This window comes from Meriones unguiculatus, chromosome 15 (genome assembly GCF_030254825.1).
Source record: "Meriones unguiculatus strain TT.TT164.6M chromosome 15, Bangor_MerUng_6.1, whole genome shotgun sequence".
Lineage (NCBI taxonomy): Eukaryota > Metazoa > Chordata > Mammalia > Rodentia > Muridae > Meriones > Meriones unguiculatus.
Genome location: NC_083362.1, coordinates 1,841,393 through 1,855,930, shown reverse-complemented (window position 1 = coordinate 1,855,930; position 14,538 = coordinate 1,841,393). Strand labels below are relative to the sequence as shown.

At 52.4% G+C, this 14,538-nt stretch overlaps 2 protein-coding genes across 5 annotated transcripts; one reads left to right on the top strand and one right to left on the bottom strand.

Annotated features, from left to right (window-relative positions):
- Positions 1-91: 91 nt before the first annotated feature.
- Positions 92-5,405, top strand: Ap4m1 (adaptor related protein complex 4 subunit mu 1). Of its 2 annotated transcripts, none has more exons than XM_021661799.2 (15): positions 92-344; positions 443-531; positions 910-1,016; positions 1,093-1,189; positions 1,931-2,041; positions 2,124-2,204; positions 2,795-2,857; positions 2,945-3,011; positions 3,094-3,147; positions 3,258-3,364; positions 3,461-3,555; positions 3,815-3,859; positions 4,591-4,641; positions 4,735-4,846; positions 4,941-5,405. In XM_021661799.2, exons 1-15 carry the CDS (start codon positions 287-289, stop codon positions 5,163-5,165), a joined length of 1,362 nt encoding a protein of 453 aa, XP_021517474.1. In that variant the 5' UTR covers positions 92-286; the 3' UTR covers positions 5,166-5,405. The 2 variants fall into 2 exon arrangements, with proteins under 2 accessions (XP_021517474.1, XP_060223948.1); XM_060367965.1 differs by having other exon boundaries at positions 330-344; positions 439-531.
- Positions 5,330-14,490, bottom strand: Taf6 (TATA-box binding protein associated factor 6). Of its 3 annotated transcripts, none has more exons than XM_021661798.2 (15): positions 14,475-14,490; positions 11,165-11,377; positions 10,714-10,800; positions 10,443-10,596; positions 10,234-10,290; positions 9,999-10,118; positions 9,295-9,440; positions 9,114-9,191; positions 8,902-9,003; positions 8,614-8,796; positions 7,998-8,072; positions 7,775-7,900; positions 6,475-6,648; positions 6,102-6,299; positions 5,330-5,842 (listed from the first exon to the last, which is right to left on the bottom strand). In XM_021661798.2, exons 2-15 carry the CDS (start codon positions 11,318-11,320, stop codon positions 5,462-5,464), a joined length of 2,037 nt encoding a protein of 678 aa, XP_021517473.1. In that variant the 5' UTR covers positions 11,321-11,377; positions 14,475-14,490; the 3' UTR covers positions 5,330-5,461. The 3 variants fall into 3 exon arrangements, with proteins under 3 accessions (XP_021517473.1, XP_021517472.1, XP_021517471.1); XM_021661797.2 differs by lacking the exon at positions 14,475-14,490 and adding an exon at positions 13,898-14,409; XM_021661796.2 differs by lacking the exon at positions 14,475-14,490 and adding an exon at positions 14,228-14,409.
- Between the last annotated feature and the right edge of the window lie 48 nt (positions 14,491-14,538).

The window sequence follows — 14,538 nt, the reverse complement described above, 5'->3', positions numbered from 1 at the left end:
TCCCAGCCGCGGCCCGCCCCCGAGTCCGACCAGTCACTGGCCGAGTCCAGGCTGAGTGACGGGAGGCGAGGGGGCGGGCCGGAGGAAGACTGCCGGGCCCTGGCGGGGCGGGCAGCTGGCTTCCCGCGGTTTGAAGTTACTGCTCGCGAGGGTGTGTGTGTGTGTGTGTGTGTGTGTGGGAGGAGTGTTCCTTAAAGCGCCAGCCTCCGTGTGTCCTTTTGTTCCGCGACCGCAGGGCGGGGTGGCTCAACTTTCCCCGTCTTCTTGTCTGCCCTCCGGAACGGCCATGATTTCCCAGTTCTTCATTCTGTCGTCCAAGGGGGACCCGCTCATCTACAAAGACTGTATCCTTGACCCGCGAGACGGGACGGAGTAGCTGGGTAGGCATCGCGCCCAGACAGTCTGTGTCGCCCGCTCCTTAACTGTCCTTCCACCCGGCCAGTCCGCGGGGACAGCGGTGGTCGTGATGTGGCCGAGCTCTTCTACCGGAAGCTGACGGGACTGCCTGGAGGCGAGTCCCCGGTTGTCATGGTAACTCCTCTTGGCGGGCTAGCAGGGGCTTAGGCCTGTGGAGCTGGGCGGGCACCCCTTCTCTCCCTGTCAAAGTCTGCGTGAGGGGAAGCTTTCAGGAAGAGGGGATGCATTTCTCCATTGAGGTAAACGAGTTGAGTGCTAACAAGACGACAGGTACAGAGCCTGGCACCCCCATCTCTTGACTGTCATCAACTCTCGAGGTAGGCGCCACCGTTGTCGCTTCACACTTCAGGAGGCCAGACCTTAGAGAGGTCTCAGGGATCGGCCAAAGCCTCGCTTTATACTGTCACTAGGAAAGACCTCAGGGTGCCATCTCTTGGGCTATGTTACAGCTGTGGTCTTTCATTAACTCCTCTCTCCCCACCGCTGCCCCAGTATCACGATGACCGTCATTTCATTCACATAAGACACAGCGGTCTCTATTTGGTGGCCACCACCTCAGAAAACGTCTCTCCTTTCAGTCTCCTGGAGCTGCTTTCCCGGTGAGTGGGGCTGGCCAGGCACCTAGGAAGGAAGTCAGAGAGGTGCACTCACACACCGCTCCGTATTCCTCTTTAGGTTAGCCACGCTGCTGGGTGACTACTGTGGCTCGCTCAGTGAGGGGACCATCTCACGCAATGTGGCTCTCGTCTACGAACTTCTGGATGAAGTGCTGGTAAAGCTCTTTCCCTTTTTAAAAAAATCATTCACTTTTTGTGTATCTGTTTGCCTGCACCTTTACCGGCTGAGCCATCTCCCTGGATCTCGCTCTCCCCGTTGTGCAGTAGCGGGTGTCAGCCCTTACCTTGGTGTTGGCTGTCATGTGGTGCATGCCTTTGATACCACCTCCCAGAGACAGTTGGATCACTTTGATTTCGAGGCAGTCCTGGTCTACAGAATAAATTTGAGGCCAGCCAGGGTTACATAGTGAGACCTTATCTCAAAAAAGAAGCCAGGCATAGCAGCATACTCAGGAGGCAGAGGCAGGTGAATCTCTGGGTTCAAGGCCAGCTTGAGCTACAGATTGAGTTCTAGGACAGCCAGAGCTACACAGAGAAATCCTGACTTGAAAAACAACAGAACAAAAGAAAAAGGCAAGGTGCCTTTGCTCTTCAATGCTGGCCGGCCGGCCAGCTTCCTGGGATTCTCCTGTCCCATCTTTGAATGGGAACACTGCAATTGCGGGTGCTTGTTGTCATGTCCAGCCTTTTTTTTTTTTTTTTTTTTAACTTGCATTTTAGGGATTGAGTTGAGGTTCCCACACTTGTCTGGAGAGCCTTTTGCTCACTGAATCATCTCCCCAGCCACAAGGATGATCCTCTCTTGTTCTGTGCTCCTCTGAAGGGTTGCCCTTTCCTCTGCCATGGAGTTTTGAGTTTGGGAGGTTAAGTCCTCCACATTTCTTTCTGTCCGTTAGGATTATGGCTATGTGCAGACTACATCCACAGAAATGCTGAGGAACTTCATCCAAACTGAAGCCGTGGTCAGCAAGCCCTTCAGCCTCTTTGACCTCAGCAGTGTGGGACTGGTCAGTTGCAGGAAAAGAGGAGGTTCGGGAGGATTGGCAAGAGCATCAGAACTGAGGATTGGTTGTCTTGGGTGCTTTACAGTTTGGGGCGGAGACACAGCAGAGCAGAGTGGCCCCAAGCAGTGCAGCCAGTCGCCCGGTCTTGTCCAGCCGTTCTGACCAGGTAAGGGAGGGTCTGGTGAGGCCAGACTGGATTTTCCTAATCCTAGGATCCCAGGGTCTAAGAACTTGGCTTCTCTTTTCACTCCCTTCCTTTAGCCCTGGATTCCCACTCCAGGGCTCTATTTCAGCCACCCTGTTGCTTCTGCTGTGTGTGTGTGCACAGTGCATGCTTTTGTGTGGAGGCCAAAGGACCAGGCCTTTGAAGTCATCCTCAGGAATGCTGTCCAGCTTCTTTGAAACAGCCTGGAGCTTGCCGACTAGGCTGGACTGGCTTCGGGGATCTGCTTGTCTTCATTTCCCTGATGAGGCATCTCCACCTCTGGCTTTTTCACAGGGATTTGCAGATCGTTGGGTTTGCACTGCGGCAAGCTCTTTATTAACTGAGCCATCTCTGCAGTCCCTGTTCTTTTGTTTCCTGAGGCAGAGTCTCGAAGGCTCTCCCGTTGTAACCCAGGCTGGCCTTGAACTGGCAGTCCTCCTGCCTCAGCTTCCCAAGCGCTGAGATTACAGACCTGTGTTACTGTGCCCAACATTGCCTGATTATTTTAAAACAGGTTTTCAGCCTCCACAACTCAAACCTCTCTCTCCTAGAGCCAGAAGAATGAAGTGTTTTTAGATGTTGTGGAGAGGCTGTCTGTGCTGATTGCGTCTAATGTAAGTCTGGGCTCTCACCCTGGTGTGGAAGGAAAATGTTACTTGGAGAAGGTTGAGTGTTAACCTCCTACTCCCCCCGCCCCCCAGGGCTCATTGTTGAAGGTGGATGTCCAAGGAGAGATCCGGCTCAAGAGCTTCCTTCCCAGCGGTTCTGGTGAGGCCCTGGTTAGGTGTGGTCCAGGCTTCCCCTGGATGTGTTATCTGTTGCCCTTTTCTCCTGTTCTTTCCTCCCACAGAGATGTGCATTGGCTTGACAGAAGAATTCTGTGTGGGAAAGTCGGAACTGAGAGGTAAGGAGGACACAAGTTTTTTTTTTCTCAAAAACTATTATGGAGCGAAGCTGGAACTGTCTGTCCCTGCTAGGACATGGGTCAGGAGAGACATCTCCTTCACCTTGCAGGTTATGGGCCAGGAGTTCGAGTTGATGAGGTGTCATTCCACAGCTCTGTCAATCTAGATAAGTTTGAGTCTCATCGGATCCTCCGCCTGCAGCCACCGCAGGGCGAGGTCAGGTTTAGGGTGGCCCTGGTGTATTCCACTCACCAAGGGGAGGGAGGCAGTGCCTGTGCAAGACCAAGCTGACCTCTTCTTCTCTGGCTGCAGCTGACTGTGATGAGGTACCAACTCTCTGATGACCTCCCCTCACCACTCCCCTTTCGGCTCTTTCCCTCTATACAGTGGGACCGGGGCTCAGGCAGGTGAGACTGATTCCTGATGTTTTAGAACTGTTGTGAGCCATACTGAGGCTCACATGTTCCCAGGGCTTAGTACGGAAGGGTAGTGGCAGAGAAAATAGGGTGCAGGTTGGGAAAAGTATTGGCTAGTGTTTTTGGGATGAAGATCAGTCCTTTTCCCTCTTGGGGTACAACTTACACAGCCTTCCTTGGAGGCCCCTGGAAAGCAGTGTTGGGGCACCAGTAGGTTATGAAGTAAGTGATTGTATGCCGCCTTTTCCAGACTCCAGGTTTACCTGAAATTACGATGTGACCTGCCCCCAAAGAGGTAAGAGTTGGAGCTGGTCGAATTGGGCATGGTGGCACACACCTATAATCCCAGCCCTTGGGAGACAGAGAATGATCACGAGTTGAAAGCCAACCTCAAATGCATGGGGAGTTTGAGGCCTCGTTAGGCTACATAGTACCCTGTCTTAGCACACAGAACACACACACAAAAGTGTCGGGTTAGTCAAGCCTATCCAATTCAACTGTATAGGGCAGAGAACAGGGCCCAACGACCTGCTAATTTGTCCTCCTGATTGGTCTACTACAGCTTTGTTGTGTAGTGTGGACAGCAGTTGGGAGGCTGGAAAAACAGGAGATTCACCAGTTTGAAGCCAGTCTGGTCTTCACAGTGAGACATCTCAAAATAAACCAGTGTTTGCTTCCACTCACTTTAAATTCCAGTTGAGTCAGAGGTTGTGGCATTTGGGGTAGAGATGAGAAGGCATCTGTGCTGCACTCCTGTGAGGTATTATTAAGGAAGAATAGCGCAGGGGCTGGGGCTGTAGATCCGTGTGTGGAATGCTTGCTTAGCATGCACAGAGCCTAGGGTTTGATCCTCAGCACCACATAAACAGTGTAGCGGTGCATTCCTGTAATCTTAGCACCAGAGGAAAGAAACATGAGTTTCAGGCCATCCTCAGTTGCTTAGGACTGTCTTAAGAACAGTGCAAACAAAAAGGTACAGGGTGAGACCCTGCCATCTTGGGCTGACTCTGCCTTTCTTCCTTTCAGCCAAGCCCTCAATGTTCACCTGCATCTCCCCCTACCTCGTGGGGCAATCAGGTCAGCATGCTCGCTGGGAAGACTCCCGGGTGCGGCCTCTGTTCTCCCAAGGAAGCAGCCTCTTAGTTGAGCATCTTCCCTGTCCAACCCTAGCCTGTCCCAGGAACTGAGCAGCCCAGATCAGAAGGCAGAGCTGGGAGAAGGAGCCCTCCACTGGGACCTGCCCCGGGTACAAGGAGGCTCTCAGCTCTCAGGCCTTTTCCAGGTACGCACTGTTAGTGCTGCTGGCTGCCGCCCAGTCTCGCTGGTGCCAGGTGGCTGTCCAGCCTCCCATCTGCCCTGACATCTTCTACTTACAGATGGATGTCCCTGGCTTGCAGGGACCTCCCAGCCATGGGCCCTCCCCTTCGGCGCCACCCTTGGGCCTGGGTCCTGCCAGCCTCTCCTTTGAACTCCCTCGGCACACATGCTCCGGCCTCCAGGTTCGGTTCCTCAGACTGTCCTTTAGCACTTGTGGTAGTGCCAACCCTCACAAGTGGGTACGACATCTGAGCCACAGCAATGCCTACGTAATTCGGATTTGAAGCTCCCCAAACAAGGATATGAACAGCAATCTCAGCACAGTTGAACGGGAAGAAGACATTTTCTTTCTCGTGACTTTGGATCTGGACAGGAAGAGTCCCAAGACCAGGAAGGTTCCATGGACTCACCCCTTCTGCTGTTACGTGACTCAGGGAGGCTCACGAACTTACAAATCCAACTTTTATTCTGAGGAACTTACTGTACAGTATCTAAAAAGAAAAGTCACTAGGGGAAACAGCTTACTCCCTCCTCCCTCACGCGTTCTCTGTGCGTGTAGGAATCTGCAGATGTGACATTATCACAGAGCAGGCTGAGGGGAGCCAGGTCCAGTAGGCTGGGAGCCATTAGCCTTTGGAGTCCCTGGAGCTGGAGGAGGGCTGTCCCCAGCTTCCTGCTTCCCCCCACAGAGGGCACTGCCCCCAAGTGGGGATGGTGAAGAAGATGGAGGAGGGACTGGAGAAGGATGAGAGGGGGGGCCGCCTTTGCCATCCCCTGTTGGGGGAAGGGAGACCACAATGTATTTCTGAACACTGCCAGGACCAGCAGGGGCTGTGCTTGGGGGTGCAGTGGTGGCAGTGGAGACCAGCTTTACGATGGGTTGCACGCTGGGAACCGTGGTGGTGACAGGAGAGGTAGTGGTAGAGCCTGAGCCAGGAGCTGAGGTGCTAAGGGACAGGACCTGGGGGAGAAAGGAAGGCCTGGGGTCAGGCTGTCCTTGCTTCCCCCAGAATCATCTTCTAAGTGCCTGCTATTGACCAAAACCTCTACTCCCACCTTCCCTTGCGGCCCCCAGTGAGTGGTCAAGTTCCAGGAGACTGCTGCCTCCAAGATCCTGACAAGCAGCCCTTCTCCCTTCTGAGTCTGGGCCTGGAGGGATTAGGCCTCCACCTGGAGGCTTCCAGGGTGCTTCTCACATCCCTCACCCTGGCTCTACATACCTGCTGGGTCGTTGAGGCACTGGAAGATGAGGACATTACAATAAACTTGGTTGGAGGAGGAGAAGGCTGAGGAGGGGCAGCAGCTCGTGCAGACACCAGTGTCTGGACAGGCAAGGCGATGGAGCCAGGGACCTTCAATAAGCCAGGAGTACGAGGGCCTGGCTGAGGGGCCTGTGAGAGGGTCAGTGTGGGCCGAGGCTGTGGAGAGAGAAGAAATGTCAACATGGAGGTAGACCTGGGTTGCTTGTGCTCTTAGTAGCTTTTCATTAGGGGTGGTAGTGGGGTCAGGCTCCCTGACACTGTTGACTATGACAAGTCCTATCCCAAACCTGGATCCTTGTACATTTCCTGTCAGCCTCCTCCCTCAGCTGACCTGTGTGATGGTGAGCGTGGTCCTGTTGACCTGCTGAGCCTGTAGAGCAGCCTGGGCCCTGGCCTTCACCACATGCGAGCAGAGAAGGGGCCCAAGGGACCCAAATTCTCCCCGGTAGGCATCCTGATTGTCAGGTGGAGGGCGCAGCTTTGCCAGTACTGGGGCACAGTGTTTCTGCAGAAAAGACAAAGTGAGGGCTGGTATTCTTCTGGCGAAAGAGAGATGAGCTTATCCACTCCTACTATTAGAAGCCACAATGAAGAGTGGGGTTCAGCCGGGCACAGCCGTTGCACATCTGTAATCCCAGCACTCTGGGGGTCAGAGGCAGGTGGATCGCTGTGAGTTCAAGGCCAGCCTGGGGTATAAAGCCAGCCCAGGTCAGCCAGGGCTGTTCCACAGAGAAACCGTTCTTCCATAGGGAGTGTATTTGAGCTGGGTGTGGCAGGTTGTGCCTGTAGTCCTAGCACTCAGGCTGAAGCAGGAGGGTCATTGAAATCTAGGCTAGCCCAGACAGATTGCATGTCTCAAAAGAATAAAAAAAAGGGGGAGGTCAAGAGTATAGCTCAGTGGTAGAGTGCTTTGCAAACATGCATGTGGCCCTATGTGCAATCCCCAGCAGCATTACATAAATAAATAAATAAATAAATAAATAAATAAATAAACGGGGGCTGGAGAGGTAGCTTATGTTTAGGCTCTTCCAGAGGTTGGTTGGTCCCAGCTGCCTGGAACTCCAGTTCCCAATTTGTGACCTTTCTCTGGCTTCTGTGGGCGCCTATGCACATGGTGTGCATTCATAAACATACCAAGGGGGGAAAAACCCTTTTAAAAATAAAAAGGAATGACTTCAGTGGGCGTGCGTGGCAGTGTACTCCTGTAATCTCAGCACCCCAGACAGGTGGCGCGACTGCCGTGAGGCCAGCATGGTCTACCTCTCAAGTCCAAGCTAGCCAAGGTTATGCAGCAAGTTCCCACTGTAAGAGTCAACAAAACAAAGACCCTTTCCTTCCGTAAGGGTCAGCTGGTGGGAGCAGGTTTGCTGTGTCTACTGAAGACATGGGGTGCTTATGTGCTCGTGCAGAAAGCCGCAGGGTGGGACAGGCAGGATGAGGGCAGGGCAGTCCAGAAGTGACTATCAAGGCTGTTTCTGTTTGTGCCTAGCTTCCCATGTGCACAACAGTGCTGGCCTCTGAAGGGTAAAAGAGTAAGATGTGCCTCGTGCTTGCTAAACACTGTAGCTGTGTTTGTGGGAGCTGGGGGTGGTAGGAAGAAGGGAAGAGCATGGTGGGGGTTCTTTCGTCACCAGGAGAAGGCTCTGCACGTGGTCTGCCCCAATACGGTCAATGTTGCTCAGCACGGGTCCATCCAAGACACTGCGGATCCGTTCCCCTTCCTGTTGCAGCCTGGGCAGAATTAGCGTCTTAATCACCTGGCAGGAAGGAAGGGGAGAAAGCCCAGGCCAGGTCAGCAGAAGTCTCCCACCGCATGGGGCTGCCCCTCGCCCAGCTCTCCCCCAGGGGACTAACGTCATGCCCCAGCTCTGCCAGGCCTGCGATGGAGCCATATCGAGTTGTCCATGGGGTCTTCTCATCCACCCAGCTCTGCAGAGAGAGAAGACAGACCCAGATGAAAAGGTCTGGAAAGGCTTTAACTGCTGAGCCAGGCCTGGTGGTACATGATGGTAGTCCTGGCACACCAGAGGCAGAGACAGGAGGATTAGGGGTTCAAAGCCACCTTCAGTTACACAGCAAGTTTAAAGCCCGGATGAGGAAAAAAAAAGCTGCTGTGCGGTGGTGACACGCACCTCACAGCACTCAGAACTCAAAGACAAAGGCAGGCGGATCTCTCAGTTTGAGGTCAGCCTACTCTACAAAGGGAGTCCAGGACAACCAATGCTACACAAAGAAACCCTGTCTCAAAAAAAAGAAAAAAGAAAACGAGCTAATTGCTACAGACTGACAATTATCTATAAACATTTATAAAGGATCAAGGCATAGGGGTTCAAGTCCTTTGGACCCAATCTCCCTGGCTCTAGTATTTGCCCTACGGGCTAGTTTTCATTGCCAGGTGGGTAGATGCTCTCTCTCCTGGGGTGGCCTTGGAGGGGTGATCTGCGTTATCTGATACATCCTTGGCACTCACCTTGGTAAAGGTCTTGGTGATTCGGGACTGGATGTTGTTAGTGGTTGTGCTGAAATGCTTACAGATCTGGGCCACTAGACGGGCAGCAAAGTCCCGGAGTGCCCAGTGATTGTCCACATCTGGCCGCAGGCACAGCTGCCTGCTCACGATGCAGGTCATTACTGCTGGGATCAGCTCATGCACCTGCGGGAGACCAGGCTCTGTCAGCCATTTTGACTGCCCCGACCTCCTGTGCTGCAGCTGGCAGAGGGGCCCTGACCCTGGAAAGAGGTAGGCAACACCACTCACATATTTCTCTAGGTACAGCGTGGGGTTGTCCATCAGGGCCTTCACCATGCGCATCAGGTAGATGAGCAAGGCCAGGTTATTCTGAACCACATTCACTCGGACCTGGAGGGGTGAGGGGGATTGATAAGGTGCAGAGACCCCTCAGATAGATTTCCTTGCCTCACCCTCCCTTGGAGCCTCATCAGTGGTCGGGCCTTTCCCAGTTCTCTCACCCCCTCTGAGATGAAGGTACTGAACCGTGGCAGCATCTGATAGAGTCCTGGGTCTGTGGCAATGCTCTGCAGAGCTTCCTGTGGGAGGGGCAATGAGTTAGGTGCACCATTTACTGTAGGAAAACCACCACTGCTCCAGGATTTTCCCTCTGGTGCAGGCAGGCCGGGAGGGCAGGCTTACTGCTCTCTTGGCCTCGCAGGATCCCACACAGGCTTCTGTGATCTCCTTGTAGTACAGCTGCTGTTCCACAGACAGCTCATGGATGCTGCGGGCCTTCAGGCGGCAAGGGGCCCCCTCCAGCAAAGGGGGGGCTTTCTTTTCTTTTCCTGTGTTGGGTGAGGAGACAGGTTTGAAAAAGAAAATTCAGGCTGGGGAGACAGCTCAGTCAAATGCTTGCCTTATACCCTATAACCACAAAGCTGAATTCACTGCACAGAACCTGCATTTAAAAAACAAAAAGGTAAGGTGGACATGGTGGTAATCCCAGGGCTGGGGAGGTGGAGGCAGGTAGATCCCTGGGGCTTGCTGGCCGGCCAGCTAGCCTAACTGAAGATTTCCAGGCCATTGAGACTTGTCTCAAAAAAACAAGGCAGACAGCACATGACAACTGATGGCTGTGAGGATCTTCTGGCCTTCCCACACGAACGTACATACTCATATGTGTGTGTGTGTGTACGTATGTTTGGTACACACACACACACACGTACCCTAACCAGAAGGCTCCAGAAGAGGCCTCTGTATAGGACAAACCCTCACTACAACGTGTGGCCCCTCTACAGGCTTCCGGGCTTTTCCGGGGTCCCTTTGTCCCTGACATCACCCATTCACAGAGGACCATCTGGCTTTGGGATGAGATTAGGAAGAGACCTGGCCTGGATACTGACCTTTGCCATCAGCTGCAGCTGCCCCCTGACCTTTGCCTTTCAGGGGTCCATCTTCTTCTTGACCTGGCTTTGCTGACTTCAGGGGTTCTGTGGCCTCAGCCTTCTGCTGCTCTTTGGAAGCTGGAGGGAAAGCGGTCACAGTAGGGGCACTGAGAAGGTAGAAGGAACCCTATGGGACCAGGGACAGGGAGGAGAACAAGGGCAGTAAGGGGAATCTGGGCATGGACAAACTTACCTGGGGGTGGATTCTCTGGTATAGCTGGCTGGCAGCCTTCAATGCTCAGCCAATGAGCTGTAAGGAAGATGGGCAAGCTGAGTGGCTGGGCACGCACACTGGAGAGTCACCCAGTCTGAGGGAAGGGTTGTGGTGTTCTACTCCCCAGGGATCTCACACTGGATGTTCCTTGCCCTCCTCCCTGCACCCCAGCTCCACCCTCCCTCAACCTTTGAGGCAGACATCCAGGGGCACCCGAGGCAAAGGGGTGTTGATGATGTCACTCAGGTCCACTTCCTTCTCCTCATAGAAGTACAGCTCCCGGCCCCCACCAGAGGCAAAACGGAAGGGAATGAATTCCTGAGCATGGAAGCCATACAGTGGCTGTATCAGGAGAGAGGCAGAGAAAGACATGAGGAATAGCTCGAGGGAGACACAGCTACAGGCGTGTTGTCTCCCCACTCTCAAGCCTCTTGAGTCCTTTGAGTCTCTCCAAATCACCTCCACATTCTTTAACTTCAATGCATAGTCAATGTCACTGGTAGTGAGCTTCTGTCGTTTCCCCATGTGCATGAACTTCAAAGCATCCTAGAGGAGGAAGGAAAGAGTTGTTTTGTTTTAGTTTTTCCTCCTGAGACAGGATTTCTCAGTGTAGCTCTGGCTGTCCTGGAGCTTACTATGTAGATCAGGCTGGCCTTGAACTCAAGAGATCCAGGCCTCTGCCTGTGAGTAGGGAATTAAAGATGTGCACCACCCTGGGCTGAGGAGAGACCCTGAGGAATATAGCTCAGTGAGTATAGCTCATGCCTTGCGTGCACAGGCAACCTGAGTTCGGTCCCCACCATCATGCCAAAGCCATGGAGGGGAAGGATCAGAACCGCAAGGTTATCCTCAGTTGCAGAGTAGGTTGGATCTTTAACACAAAGCAAAGCTGGGCACAAGGGTTGGTTACCTGGGCAATCTCCTTGATGCGGTAGCTGACCTCATCTGTCAGGAGCTGGCAAGTCTCCTCCTGAATCTGGGCAATGCCCATGGATTCTGCCACCACCTTCATGGACTCAGAGGGCAACACGGTATTGCTGAGTTTCAGCTTCTTCTCCTCAGCCATGCTGGAATGTCAGCTCCTGTCTCTGGAAGGATGCCACTCAGGGTGGAGATGGAGAGCCTGGTAAACGGGATGAGGCAGGATAAAAAGAAAAACAATTCAAAGCCTAAATCTGAGTTCCCTCCTTGCCTGCTTCAACTTCAGCTCATCTTCAAAGCAAAGCAGAGGAATCCAACAACTTGGTTTGTCCTTTTTTTTCTTTTTTTGACACAGGGGAGCACTATGTAGCCCAAACACTGTAATTCCAGCCTCCTGCTTCTGCTTTTCAAGCACTGGGATTATAGGCATGAATTAACATGCCCAGGGACATTTTTGTTTGTTTTGTCTTACTTTGGGACAGGATTTCTGTAGCCCAGCCTTAAACTCTGTAGCCAGAACCTTAAACCTTGACTCTGGGTCCTTTTGCCTCTACCTTCCTAATGCTGGGATTATAGACATGCGTCAACACATCCAGTTTTGTGGTGCTGGGGATGAGACTCAGGACTTTGTGTGTGCTAGGCAAATACTCTGAACAACTGAGGTTCATCTCCAGACCAATTTGTCCCCCATCCCCACCAGAGGCAGGGTTTCTCTGTACAGCCTTAGCTGACCTGGAACTTGCTCTGTAGATCAGACTCAGAGATCAAACTCAGAGATCTGAATGCCTCTGCCTCCTGGATGCTGGAATTAAGGAACTGTACCATGCTCAGTTCTGGATTTTTTTTTTTGTTGTTGTTGTTTGTTTGTTTTTTTAAATAGGGCTTCTGGTAGCCTAGGCAAGTCTCTTACTCCACATGTAGCTGAGGATGTCCCTGAACTCCTGGTACTGCTACCTCCTAAGTGCTGGGACTATAGGCATGTGCCACCACATCCAACACAACTCATTCCTATCTAGACCCTTGAGTCAAATCCACCAGGTAAAGGCTGCAGGATGTGGCTCAGTGGTAGAGTACTTAGCATGCACAAGGGCCTGGGTTTGACTTCCAGCACTGTTTCAAAACCTGCCAGGCAGCCTAACCAGACCCTTTTTGGCCTAGGTGACCATCACCTATCACCTGCTGAACTCTAAGTCCCTGGAAAAGGCATTGCTGTTTACTTCTTAGCTTTCCTGCATTTACTCCTTAAAACCAAAGTGTTGCTGTCAAAATATAAACTAGAAAAAAAAATAAACTAGATTACTACTTCTTTGCTGTAATTGTTCTCCTTTGCCATAAAAACCCTTCCAAGGTTAGACACGGTGGTGTAAAACCTTTAATCCCAGCACTTGGGAGGCAGAGGCAGGTGGATCTCTGTGAGGCCAGCCTGGTCTACAAAGTGAGTTCCAGAACAGCCAGGGCTGTTACACAGAGAATTCCTGTCTTGAAAACAAATAAACAAACAAACCAAACCAAATCCCTTCCAAGGCTCTCCCTTTAAAATCTATCTCCTATCCAGGCATGGGGTTAAGACTTCTCATTTCAGTGGGCTGCCTTGAGTTTCCTAGCAGACTGTTTCAGAGTGAGCTCCTACATGGTATCCACTTGTAATCCCAACACTGTGGAGGCTGAAGTAGGGAGACAGCAAGTTTGAGGCCAACCTGGGCTATGCAGTTAAGTTCTTGTCTAAAGTGTTTTTTCCTTTTCACTTTTCTCATCATTATCTCTGATTCCTTCTCCCACTTTATCCTGTCACATCACTCTCTTTGCTGTCCTTTAAATCTGACAGACACGCACTTGGTTTTATCACACTTTCTTTTCTTTTTTTTCGTCAGGGCTTCTCTGTGTAGCCTTGGCTCTCCCGGACTCCCTTTGTAGACCAGGCTTGCCTCCAACTCACAATCTGCCTGCCTCTGCCTCTCTGAGTGCTAAGATTAAAGGTGTGGGCCACCACACTTGGCAGTTTTATAGCTTTTGTTGTGTTCTTCCTAAATGTGTTTGGCTGACTAGCTGACCCCACCTACCTTTCTTTAGGGACAGGGCCGCCCGTAGCCCCGACTGGCCTCAAATTCACTATGGAGACAACACTGGTCTTAACTCCTGGTTCTTTGGCCTCCGCCTCCCAAGTGTATATATGTACATACATAAAATTACTCCATATTAAATCCAGGGCCTTCCACATGTTAAGCAACCCTTCTACCCCTGGGTCTCAGTAAGTTGCTGAGGCTTGTCTGCAGCTCCCTCTGTAGCCATGAATTTGAGCTCCTCCTGCCTTTTACGGCTGTGAACCATGGAGCCTGGATATCCTTTCTTGTTTATCATCCCTAACCCACCAGTGGACAGGAATATGTCTGTTATGTTCACTGACCTATCTGGTGCCTAGACTGATACCTGGGGCATTGTTAAATAAATGCATCTTAAAGGTGTAAGTGTTCAATAAATACTTGGAATAGCAATTACCAAAATGAAAAGGACACAGACTCAAGCTTGGAGTTTACTCTGTGGTCAAAAGGAAAGGAGCCTGCCTGACACCAGGGATGAGGAAGATCAACCTCAAGTGTGTTCAGAGTGCTAAGGAGATGGGGAAAAAGAGGCCCAAGGGTACCGGTTCTTTTCAAGCCACCCCAAGTCTTGTCAGACGTTTGTTAAATCTTGTCTACAGGAAATAGAATTCTTCAGTACATACTCTGTGCCTGGCGCCTGGCATACAAGGAGCAGCGGGGTCCCAGTCCCCCGCGGTACCCTCTGCCACTAAGTGTTCATAAAACACTCTCACAGCCTCGGGAGCTCCTCAGACCCGTGGGGGCGACAGGAAGACTTCTCAGAGGACCGATAGCTTGAGCTAGATCTGTGCATCCTTTTCCTCAGCGGAGAAGCGATCCGAAGATTCCCCAGGCAGCGCTACAGAAGGTGCACAATCCACTCCATCTCCCCAGCACCATCCTTCCAGTGAGAAAACGCACAGGGTCCCCACGAGCACTGACACACAACCAACCGCCCTCTTCCCAGTCCTCACATGGGCCCCTCCAAAGGCTCTCCTCCCGGGTACACCTCAGAGCGTCCCCCGCCAGCCGAGCGCCGGGAGCAGAAGACGCCTCTCTCCGCCGCCACAGCGCCGCTCACCCGGCGCTCGGCGCCATCTTGGCCCCGCCCCCCGGTAGGAGCGGTCCTGGCAGAGGCCAGGAGCTTTTCCGTGCTCTTCTCCACGTCAGAGACAACCGCGCCGTGCCACAGTCCACAATTACACAAAAATTACGCCGTACGCGGGTGCGCAGAGACAGCATCATTCTCTCCCAGTTCCTTCAGTTGGTGTCTTCACTACTCAGC

Coding starts and splice junctions, on each gene's coding strand:
- Ap4m1 (XM_021661799.2), top strand. CDS start 287: ATGATTTCCCAGTTCTTCATTCTGTCGTCCAAGGGGGACCCGCTCATC. Junction 532..909: donor GCGAGTCCCCGGTTGTCATG/GTAACTCCTCTT, acceptor CCGCTGCCCCAG/TATCACGATGACCGTCATTT. Junction 3,556..3,814: donor TGGGACCGGGGCTCAGGCAG/GTGAGACTGATT, acceptor CGCCTTTTCCAG/ACTCCAGGTTTACCTGAAAT.
- Taf6 (XM_021661798.2), bottom strand. CDS start 11,320: ATGGCTGAGGAGAAGAAGCTGAAACTCAGCAATACCGTGTTGCCCTCT. Junction 8,073..8,613: donor TCACCAAGACCTTTACCAAG/GTGAGTGCCAAG, acceptor CTCTCTCTGCAG/AGCTGGGTGGATGAGAAGAC. Junction 6,649..7,774: donor ACGTGCAGAGCCTTCTCCTG/GTGACGAAAGAA, acceptor TCTTTTCTGCAG/AAACACTGTGCCCCAGTACT.